The sequence below is a fragment of the Lepidothrix coronata genome, unplaced genomic scaffold (assembly GCF_001604755.1).
Source record: "Lepidothrix coronata isolate B3197 unplaced genomic scaffold, Lepidothrix_coronata-1.0 Scaffold114, whole genome shotgun sequence".
NCBI classification, from domain to species: domain Eukaryota; kingdom Metazoa; phylum Chordata; class Aves; order Passeriformes; family Pipridae; genus Lepidothrix; species Lepidothrix coronata.
This window is the reverse complement of record NW_016690294.1, coordinates 526,604-538,296: the sequence shown is the minus strand read 5'-3', so window position 1 is coordinate 538,296 and position 11,693 is coordinate 526,604. Positions and strand designations below refer to the sequence as shown.

General features: G+C 42.9%; 2 protein-coding genes across 4 annotated transcripts in view; one reads left to right on the top strand and one right to left on the bottom strand.

Annotated features, from left to right (window-relative positions):
* Nucleotides 1-2,391, top strand: part of ZZZ3 (zinc finger ZZ-type containing 3) — a 51,241-nt gene extending 48,850 nt beyond the window's left edge. For both annotated transcript variants that reach the window (XM_017824896.1, XM_017824895.1), the window contains exons 12-13: nucleotides 589-689; nucleotides 1,056-2,391. In XM_017824896.1, coding sequence (XP_017680385.1) covers nucleotides 589-689; nucleotides 1,056-1,200 — 246 coding nt within the window. In that variant the 3' untranslated portion in view covers nucleotides 1,201-2,391. The remainder of the gene's footprint in view (nucleotides 1-588; nucleotides 690-1,055) is intronic.
* A 994-nt stretch (nucleotides 2,392-3,385) lies between these two features.
* The window catches only part of AK5 (adenylate kinase 5), a 76,551-nt gene continuing 68,243 nt past the window's right edge, over nucleotides 3,386-11,693 (bottom strand). For both annotated transcript variants that reach the window (XM_017824897.1, XM_017824898.1), the window contains exon 14: nucleotides 3,386-5,653. In XM_017824897.1, coding sequence (XP_017680386.1) covers nucleotides 5,549-5,653 — 105 coding nt within the window. In that variant the 3' untranslated portion in view covers nucleotides 3,386-5,548. The remainder of the gene's footprint in view (nucleotides 5,654-11,693) is intronic.

Sequence of the window (11,693 nt, the reverse complement as noted above, 5' to 3'; positions counted from 1 at the left end):
CTCGCTGTAACTGTTGGAACAGTTTCCTCACCTTGTTGAGTGTTGTGCAGCTGGATTTATTTTCTAATACCCATTTCTGTAAGAATGCAAAGATACTCAGTTCAGAGTTCAGTTCAAAAGGACAGTAGAATTGAGACAGACTCATCAGTTGATATGGACAAATTTAATCCGGTCATTAGACCACCAAGGTGCTTTTTCTTTTTGCTGCTGTAGCATGTTCATGTGCTGAGCCTCAGCAGCTCCTGGAGCCACGGGAGGACAAGCAGTGACTGCAGGCAGGGCTGGGCTGCTCTGGTTGAGCAGGATAATGTCAAAATGGAGCATCTGGGGAGTGGGAAGCAAAGCAGGAGAAAGATGAAACCTCAGGGCTCTGGAGAGCCTGAGGACTTCCTTATCCATGGATACATTGTGGTCCCTGGTGTGAAGGATTTGGCTGCGTGGGCTGGCACTGGAACAGGGACACACAGGAACAGGGACACACAGGAACAGGGACACTCACAGGGCTCTCCATGGGGAGCTCTGGTGTGTCCTGTGGGAACAGCAGCGCTGCAGTCGCTGGGATTTCAGTGCTCTCCGTCTGCTCCACAGTGCGACAACTGCGGCATCGAACCCATCCAGGGTGTCCGGTGGCACTGCCAGGACTGCCCTCAGGAAATGTCCCTGGATTTCTGTGATTCCTGTTCTGACTGGTGAGCAGCACGTGCTTCTACTTGTTATTTGTCAGGAGATCTGATCTCCCTGCTGTGTAATTGCTGCATGTTGGGAATCTTTGCTCCAGCACAGGACACGCACCCTGTGCTGGGGAAAGTGGAGGATACTTTTTTATCAAGTATTAGCATGTGTTTGTGGGGAGATATATTTTTTAACAAGTTCTGGATGTATAATTTATTTTTTAATAAGATATAGGTTTGGTACTGTTGAATAGAGGGGGGGAATTACACTTTATGAATGAACTGGGATCCACTTTGGTATGAGTCAGTTCATATGATCGCTGTTTCTGAAAATTAAGGACAATATTTGACTTTTAAACTGTTATCTTTTTCTTTCCCTTGCAGTCTGCATGAAACAGAGATTCATAAGGAAGATCACCAGTTAGAACCTATTTACAGAGCAGAGACATTTTTAGACAGAGACTACTGCATGTCCCAGGGCACCAGTTACAATTATCTTGACCCAAACTACTTTCCAGCAAATAGATGACATGGGAAGCAGATCTACCAGCTTGGGTTTACTGTCCTCTTTGAATAAATAACAATGGCACCATTGTTAATTCCGTGCACATTTTGGAAAGACTCTGCTTTCCCTGAAATGTCACTCACAGCATGACAGCTTCCTGGGTGTACTTGTCAAACTACAGCTTCGAGCTGTCATGGTTCTAGATCACTGAACAGCAGCTGAACATTCCTAGTGTGCAGAAGGTTTCACTGGGAGACTTTTCTCACCACATTAGACACTTTTAGGTGGTGAATCTAAACAAAAGAAAACAAAAACATTCAAAAGGGTGAGCCAGATTTGAGAGCACACATTAAAGATAGAGTAAATTCCAAAGGCTTTGAAGAACTCGGTTATAATGAGATCAGAGGAGATGAAGTATTTATATAAAAACAGTTTAGTAGCTTGCAGTTTTGTTGTGAAATAGTTTTCAGCACAGTAACTGACTTCTTTAGGCAAGGTTTTAACCAATGACAGTGTTTGCTTCTAGGCTGTACTCTAAAAATCCTCACTGTCTCGGCGATGGTTGGTTACAGGCCTTTATTAAATCGGAGCTGCTTAATCATGTTGACTTTCAATTTTTTTAATTTTTTTTTAAAACCACGATGAACTCTATTTACCAACAGTGAAGCACTACAGGGGGCAACTGTGGCATTGCTTCCTTAACCAGCTCATGGTGTGTGAATGTTATAAAATTGTCACTCAGATATATTTTTTAAATGTAATGTTATATAAGATGATCATGTGATGTGTACAAAATATGGTGAAAAGTGCCAGTGCTAGTAACTGTGTAAAGTCTCTAATACTCGACATTAACTCCTTTAAAATAAAATACACAGCCTTCTGCCTCTGTATTTGGAGTTGTTAGTGCAACTCATCAAAGAAAACTGCCTAATATAAATCATATATATGGTAATAATTTTTCCTCTTTTGTAGTCTGCACAAGATCCATGAAAGATTGTATTTTTATTACTATTTAAACAGTGATTAAATTTAGCCTGAGCAGTGAGCAAGGGTTCACATGCATTCTTTTATACTGCTGGATTTTGTTGTGCATCATTTAAAACATTTTGTATGTTCCTTCTTATCTGTGTATACAGTATGTTCTTAAATAATGTTCAATTGTCAGGAGAACTGTGAGAAATAAACTATGTGGATCCAGTCTGTTTATATATAGAATGCTTGCTGTGACTTCCTTTCTGTGTAAGTTCTGACTTTTTAACCGAGGTGGAAAACGTTCCGAGGAGCTTTTCCTCCGTCCCACAGCCCCTCCCTGTGCCAGCCCTGCAGGATGCCCGGTGCCCTCCTCTGCTCTCCTGGCACTGGGGCAGGAGGAGCATTTCAGTCCTCACATCTCACAGACTCCTCTGCCAGACCACGGGAAATTCCAGTTTCAGTAGCCTTGGTACACACTGTATGCCGTCGTCTGAGAGGCTTTGTAATTATTTGTGACATATTTTACTTAATATATATTTTTTATTGAAATGTATAGCTCGTGATTCAGAAACACTTGATTATTTTATAACTGTAATAAAGACTTCCAGTTGCTTTGAAACTAGAATACTCAGAGCAATTAGGTAGAAAACAGACTAATTTGACTTAAAAAGGTGGCAATAAGAAGGATAATTGGCTGGCTGCACCATGTAACTAATTACAGATGGATCAGTACGAAGTTTTGCAATAACTTTAGGTGTAGCTATTTTCTGCTTCAGAAAAACAATAATTTTTAGGCATTTAACCTATTTAGAAGGTAATACAGTACAGTTACTAAAACATTGAGCAAGTAGCATCTGTGAACATATTTCACTATACTTAGATAAATTTAATAAGCCCTAAAAAAATGTAACACAAAACCTCACAGGATGTATTTTAAATTGGAAGAGATCCTGCTCTGAGAGGCTCTCTAATACCACAAAAATGTGCTTTCCACATCATTCATGGTCTTTACAAGAAACTAGAGTTGGTGAAGGTGTATTATCAGGGAGACAATCTGTGGTAATACTCATTTTCTGTTGATATCCTGGAAAAATTATTGGAATAAAATAATGAAAGTACATTAGAGAAAAGAGTCATCGGTTTAGGATAGCTGGGAAAGAACCAAACATCGTGGTATCACTGGAATGAGATTGGAAGCAGAAGGATAGTTTCAAGTCTGAATCACCCAGGAAAGGAGTGTCTTGGATAAGTCCTCTTTTATTGAATATGTATAAATATTAATATTTCCCTCTGCATGCATATACAGCTATTTCTCTTGCAGACTTTATGAACATATGCAAATAGGTATCTAATGCACATACACCAAATCAAGCATGGGCTTTTTTTTTTTTGGTTTTTCCACAGAAAAAAAGAAGCAGAAAGAAGAAAAATTAAACTGTATGTTAAATAATTTTTATAATTAGATTTTAAACTTCCCCCTTCCCCCCCAACCAACCAAACAGCAGCTGCTCGTTGCCTTTGTTCCCATCCTGCACCAAGCACGAGATCCACACTTTAGAACTTCTGCTGTGATTAGAAATCCAGGAAACCTCCCCAGGTGAATTTGCAACTTCCTGGTAACTCCAGAGTGTTTTACTTTTAACAAACCAAACGACAGCAGCAGCTGCTGGGGGTCAGGGCCCCCTCCCCACCCCGGCCTGGCCGAGCTGATGTTGTGCTGCCGACGTCGCTGCTCCCTCAGCGCTGGGCTGGAGCTGGAGAAGCACTTCCCAGAGCACCAGAGGTAAAATGTAGGCTGTAGAAGGACCCCAGGAAAAGAAGGAACATCCAGGATATGAAGGATAAGAACATATGTAAAACGAGACCCTTAAAAATAATCGAATTAGCATTTACAGGGCAAATGCTAAGGAAGAAAACGAGACAGAAGACTCGGCCCTGACTGGAAAAAGGACAGACTCTGTAAGCATGCTGATTTGAGCTATATTTTCAAGTCATGTACTGTGCTTTGAAAAGGATTAAACCCACATATACTGTAACAGAAATCATTCCTCCTCATTTTTGTACATGTTTTTATTTGTGTTATGTCTTCGTTACAAGAAAGGTAACTTTAAAAATGCAAATCTGCTGCATAAAGTACAACTTGGACAGTACGAGCAATCATGCAACCCACTTTCACTGTGAATTCATCCAGAAGTTCCAGTAACAGGATGCAATTACTTTACAGGAATGTCAAACAAGCTTTTTATTTAGCTGTCAGGATACCAGAGAAACTCCACAACATTTGGGTTAACCCAACGGAAATACGGTTTGACTTTTACAGAGTTTTTTGCAGTTATTACAGATAAATGACTTACTAAAGATGCAAGCAACAGGAATCAAATAATCCCTGACATTTTCCTTTTTTGTTGGTTTTTTTGCTGGTTTCCCACCCCACCAGACCTCCCCCCCCACACACACACACCCCTCCTCCCCAGGTTTTGGCAATGGCAGTACAGGACAAGAGATGATGATGTGAATTTTGCATTTGAAATGCTTCCCCAAGTACGATTTCAAGGTGACATGGTAAGTTCTGGCTCACAGTCACCTTCACGTGCAGACTTTAACAGCTATGGCACAACTGTTGCTCACATGGACCATCACTGGCTCACACACTGAACTGTACAACACAACCATTGTTCCCACCTCAGCTCACAGAACTGGGCAGTCAGTTATAAAATCCTGCAATTCCCAGCAGGAGACAAGACTCTCTCAAAAATGGTGTTTGCACCACAATGATGGGTTGACAGAATTCCACGATACTCAACTGTATCCTCAATTAATTTTTCTCCTTGTTTTAACAGTGTTCTGGGCATGTGTGAAAAGTTCAACTTGTAGCTTAACTAATTCCAGCTGTCTTACAGCTGCATGTGACAGAGAACAGGGTTTAATCACTAAAGGCCGAGAACAAGCTCAGTGATACCCCAAAAATTAAAACTGTGAATTAAAATAATGTCTGATGGTAAACCTGTATGCAGTCACCTTAACATCAGTGTGCTGAGCAGTGTGTGAGGGGGTTGGAGAGCTCCCTGCTGGCCAGGCACTGCCTGATTCCCCATCCAAGGCAGGAAAGCATGAAATACAACCCAGAGCTGCTGCTCACCTGCCTGCTGGGAACCTGTGAAGAGCAAACGGCCAGGAAAACAACCTGCAGTTCTCAGAGTGGGGGTGGCACACGGAGCACTGTCTATGGAGTGGACTGTCAGCACAGGGAGAAAGGATTTCACCTAGAGGAACACAGCACATGCACACATTCCAAACACCCCTCAGGAAAGCAGTATTGCTTCGACCAGCATTGCACTCCTGGCTGTGGGTGCATGTGAGGTGAGGCTGTGTCCACACCAGTACACACCAGTACACACCATCACTGCGCTTCTGTGGAAAGTGCTGCCTCTTCCCTTCTCAGAAAAGAGTCAATTGTCTTGCAGATTTCCAGAAAAACATCCTCCTGTGTTCCTTCTGCATCGACCTGTGAAGCAGGGAAAAAAACATCAGTTTTGATTAAGTGACAAAGAATTCTCTCAGAATCTAAACACTGACACAAAAAACCGGTCCAATATAAAGTGAAAGTTACTCTGTTTCATGTTAGAAGCATTCTTATGTAGAGGAGCAGCTTCCACAAACCACATTATCCACTTTGTTTCCACAGATTTATGTAAGAAGGTTCTGTAGGCTCCATCATCTGTGGCAAAGTACATTAATCAAGTGAAGGAGCTTAAGCTCTTTCTCTGAAATATTCGGGTTTGAAAGCAAAAGTACCCCTTTGGGATACAGAACAGTTTCCAAAGGCTCATCTCCAACCTGTCAAGGTCCTGAAGGGCTGCACAGCCCTCTGGGGTCACGGCCACTCCCTAACACAGCAAATTTGGGTGTTTCTGTGCATTTGTATTTAGGAGTTTGGTGAACTGGTTCTGGGTTTATGATGTCCTTTGGACAACTCATCTTTTCTAAGGGCACTGCTTTTGTGGCACGAGCGCTCCCTTTCACTGAAGAAATTTTTTTAACACCCCAAAGATTCAGTTTTCTGTTCAAGTTATTTGTCATGACTGTACTTCACCAAAAAAAGGACCAATTAACTTTCCTATGCTGAGGAAGAGGAGCTGCCTTTCAGCAAAGGAGGATTATGTTTGCAGCCAGGAACACTCGTGTGTGTTCCCTGGAGCACGTGAGGTGGCCCCGAGCTGTTGGGAGCGATGAGTTCCGTGTCCATCCCACACAATGCGTGTCACACGGGTCACTGCTCGGGGAAGGAGAGCTGTCTTTTGCCCCCACAGTAGTGACAGAAGCAGCTTTCCCACTGGCTGGGTACACCCCACAGATGCATCTGGTGACTATTCCTTTCCTCAGATGCCTGCTGAGAGCTTTGGTCTCTACTCAAAAGCAAGTGTCCTTTCTGGTTCTCCATGCTTGTCTCTTATGCCACGGAGTTTGCACGACCCAGGACAACTTTGCTAAATGCTCTTTTTCTGAACTATGTGCTGCATTTTCATCTCCAGGTTGCTGACCAGGATGCCAGACCATTGCAGTGTTTGAAGGGGACGTTCCTGACCATCAAACTTTCTGCCACCTCTTTGTTCTGCAGGAGAATTAAAGGAGTTTCATATTCAAAACTCGTCCTTTTTAAATAGGCCGAGAAATGCTGCTCAGATACGGTGCTGGCTCACAGCCAGCTCCTGTGCAGCCTCACTGCACTCCATGTACAGTTAAGTCCCTCAGTGCTGAGCCCTGTGTGGGAGTCAGCAGCTGCTCCTTTCAGAGATCCTGCATTCCCACTCCGTGCCTTGGTGTCACTCCTGGTGGCACCCGCAGACGCGGCAGGGTTTGGTCCCTGTTGCCTCCTGTCGGAAGCACTGGCACAACCCACCAGTGGCTCCACACACAGCAGCTCCAGCACTGGGTACCCAGCCTGGGCAGCCCTGAAGGAGCCTGGCTGGCTGCACCCCCTGGGATCACTGCATGGACACCTTCCAGTCTGAGCTGAACCCCCCCTTCCCTCTCAGCAGCTTCCAGGGGCACCGTTCCCTTGCCTACCCTGCTCTCCCTCACGGGTGGCAGCTGCTGGAGCTGCTGCTTCCTGCAGTGCTGAAACAAACACATGGAATAGTTCTGGAATGCTGGAATAGTTCAGGAAGCAGCAGCTCGTGCCTTACAAAAGTCAGTTCTCCAGCAAGGGCTGTGTGTCTGTCAGAAGCTTTCTGTGCCATGAAGACAAAGGGTTTCGAAGGGGGGGACTCACTAGGAGCAAAGAGAAAAGGGGAATGTTGAACTATGCTGGACCAAATACCTTCTCCAGCTGCAATAAAACCAACAACTCCCATCTCAGCTGCTATAAAACAGTTTGTTTTGCCTGTCTCAACTGCCAAGACACCTATTTCCATATGGCTGTCCCACAGGATGTATACTTCACACAGGGTGAAGGCCACCGCCATTTCAAAGTTCTCTTGTCTGATGACGTATTTTTACTCTCTCTTTACTCCATAAATACATCTGCACTGTATAACTGATCTAATCTTATCAGCCCTGCCAACTGCCACTGGCTTTTTGGTGACCTCTTCAGAACTGGGACTGATACTCAGGTCAGGATCTAGGGAGTTGTGACGAGGAATTAGCTTTGTAAGCATGGAAATGGCTGCCCTTTATGACAGGCTGGAACACTGACTTCCCAACAGCAACACTAAAATATGGATGAGTGTGACTAATGACAGCCCCAGTGCTTCCCACGCCAGCCTCCTAAATAACAAAGGCCCAATTCATAAAACTAACTTAACACTGTGGCACAAAACTAACTTAATGTGACCATAATTCACATCTAGTACTACAGTAATTCAATGACACTCTCAGCAGCTCCAGAGAGAAAATTGTGTGTTTCCCTTTCTCAGAATATAACAAACCTCATAAATTAGGACTGCTTTCAAGGTTATTTAAGGCTGGCTTCTCATAAAAGCAAAATCCATATAGTTTTCCAATAGTGCTTCCAGTTTTGAAATGCAGCTGTGGCTTTAGGTAACTTCAAACACAGAGAGATTTAATAAGCTGGTGTGAAAAATGGCTGGAGTAACCACCCCCATGGTACAACGTTGCTCCTTTTGTCATTAAAATCGGCCAATTAAGTTTTCTGTCAACAAATCTCCAGCTGATGTAGGTTTTGGAATTTAGAACCCCAGACAACTTATAATGGTATCAGCATGAGAAGGCTCACGAGGGAAGACTGTGAGAGGGTGGATGGTCACGTGTTCTTTCATAATGGTTATGGAATATGTGACTTCAACTGATTTTAGAAAGAAACAGTAGAACAACACTGAAGAAAAAATAATTAAAACAAAAAAAAAAAAGGAAGGAAAAAGGTGGCTAAGCTTTGGTAGCGTGTGACCTGAAACAGGGAAAGTTTTTGGACACCTTTAATCCTCTGCTCTGGACTGCTTATTTGTTACACTCATGCTTTTTTTCCTCAGATGGCTTTGTCCTTCAGACACCTACCAGGTGCCTGATGGCAGCCAGGTAGGATCAGTGGTGTCTTGCTTGACTCCCAACGCATTGCTCTGCTCTATAACTTATTACCCTCCTACAGACTGTCACTTGAAAAGAGCTTTAAAAGATGAGTCAGATATTAAAAACAATCATTTTCCCCCCCTTTCTTCTCAATTGACAGAAGGCCATATATTCAGAGGGATTTACATTTAGCCATGTCAAAACACAAGTAAGTGTCCACTAAATTTTCAGATGCACTTTTCTGTGCGGCTGCCTTGGAGATCACTGAGAAATAAATTTAAAAATAACAGCATCTACCTGCTTATTACAGCTACCATAGAGCATTTCATTTCATTTCATTAATCTGAAACATCTGATTCCCACAGACTCAGGCAGCTTGCAATGGGTGTTTTTGTGAGCAGTGCTTTCAGCCCTTGCACTTCCAGCACAGGGTCTTTATTGAAAAGCAGCCACTTGCTGTCCTTAGCAGTAGGTGGGGGTTCTGTAACTGACTGTGAAAGGAATTATGGAATATTAAACTAAATCGCCAAAACATGATTTTTTAAAAAAATAATTGAAAATTTTCTATTAACAATGTAGAAACTTAAAGCCTTAGCAGAAAAGTAGCAGAGGACACTTCATTCTCCAATCAGTTCATCTTCCCTTGCAAATACACTCCTGTGAGTTCCATCCCCGTCCTTCCCCTCAGCAGGGTGGTGGAAGGATGGCTGTTACTGATTCCTGGCAGGTTCACAGATGTTTCACCTGCCCCCAGAGTCTCCACCTCTGTGCACACCTCGTGCCTCTGCTGGGCACAAACACTGACTGCTCATCTTGGCCAAAGGGACATTTCTAACAGAGCCTGATCTTTTGTCAGCTTCAGCAGGTCACTGTTCTCATTCAGAGGTCAGCAGAGTAGAAAAATGTTCCAGTTCCAAATATCACATTAGTTATTTATGAATGCACCTGTGCACAGGAACTCTGGGTCTAGAGAAGGTCACAGAATCACAGAGTCAGCTGGGTTGGAAAAACCCTCTGAGATCATCGAGTCCAACCCTTGATCCAACCCCGCCGTGGTTCCCAGCCCATGGCACTGATGCCACATCCAGTCTCACCTTAAACACCTCCAGGGATGGAGAATCCACCCCTCCCTGGGCAGCCCATTCCAATGGCTGAGCACTCTCTCTGTAAAAAATTTCTTCCTGATATCCAACCTAAACCTTCCCTGGCACAGCTTTAGACCCAGCCCTCTTGTCTTGTTGAAGGTCACAACATTCTCAAGGATTAAAGTGGGAATGCTGTTACAACCATATATCTCTTCTAGGCAAGTAAAGCAAGGAGAGAATTCCTAATGAGGGCAGAGAAGTCAGGTCAGACTTGAGTTTGTCTGACCGTGTTTATCAGCTCCATCCAGCCGTGCCCTAATGCCTGTTCCAATGCACAGGGCAGGGAAGCTCACTTGGCACTGTCCTCTCGAGCTCACCTTGATGAGGTGTGACAGTTCCTCCTCCACTGAGTGCTCAGCCAACATCCAATTCCCACACCAGACCTTTTGCTGGCCTTATGCCCAGGACTGGATTTTACATTTGCATATTTAATCAGCCTGTTTCAGGACTGAAAACCTTCTGACTGGATAGGACAAGTTAAACATATACCACCATTGTCAGGTGCTGCTCCCAATCTGTGGAAAACTTTGTCCAGCCCTAAACACACTTAAAGGGGAGAAATCAAACAACACCCAACATGCCAACCCTATTTTCTTGTTGAACAAATCTACTTCTGATTTTCTTTCCTGTGGCAAAGCAGGAGCTGGGTGCTACAGTCAAGCCCTACAATGATCACTTATACAATTAAACACTATTTCACCTCGAATTCAGTGGTGCTTAGTCACACACTGCAGTAAACTGGCTAGAAAAGGTTAATGCTGAATCTTTGTGGCAGTTAGTGGGATTTAGATTCTAATATTCCTCTTAAAATCTCAACACCCACTCCCTCAGTCTTCTGTGTATGTATATGATATTACAAATACCAAAAAAAACAAGGACTATTTTAGCCTAGCCCTCACCAAAAAAAAATTGCAGTCATAATTTATATTTATTTGATCAGAAGTTATTATTGTCAGTTTTTCTGCTTTCCACCTGAATTTCCTTTCATCATTCAGAGAACATCAGAGTGGCTGCTAATGTCAATGCTTGGCCATCTGTAAAATCTGTTGCTATAAATAAGAAACTAACCCCGTGCCCTGGGAATTGCAAACTTCCCCCTGGCTCTATCCTTTCTTCAACACAGCTTCAACATATCCACCAGTAAGACAGTTTTAAAACTGTAAACCTAAATGTCTCCCTTCTCTTAATTCCCCCACATAGCCAACAGTTGCACACTTTGTATTATCTAGTTCTCTTTGCTTCAAAACAGCCACTGAGCAAATCTTAACTGTATTTATTTGTCTTTATTTTTCAAATTGTTGAGCCAAATAACGTAGAGGTTTGTAAGATGCACATTTACAGGATAGTAATACAGGTTGGAAAGAACCCCAGTGGGTCATCTAGTCCAGCCTCCTGCTCAAAGCAGGACTGGGCACTGCAGGGACATCACCAGGCCAGATGCAGTTGGAGATGACAAAGTCAGACTGTCTAATTAAACTCTTTGAGTTAACTTATACGGGAAAACTGCCTAGAAAAATTTCCTAAGCAAGAATTCCTTCCAGAAAAAAAGTTATTTTGTTTCACAATATTTAGTGTATTTCCAAACTGGAATGTTTTGTTGGGATTCTTTTTGTTTGGAATTTTTTTGGTTGGTTGTTTTTTTGGTTTTGTGAGGGGTTTTTTGTTTTGATTTTTGTTTGTTTGTTTTCTTTTTTTTATTCCAGCATAGTCCACTTCAGAACTGACAGGGAACATTTGGATAGGGAACATCAGAAATAGAACTGAAGCCAATTGCCCTGTGCAAGAAAGTGCTCAGACTTATTTCTGCACTTTCACCGTAGGTGCAAAGTAAACTTTAAAATAGACAGTTCAACAACTCTTGGTTAAAAAAAAAAA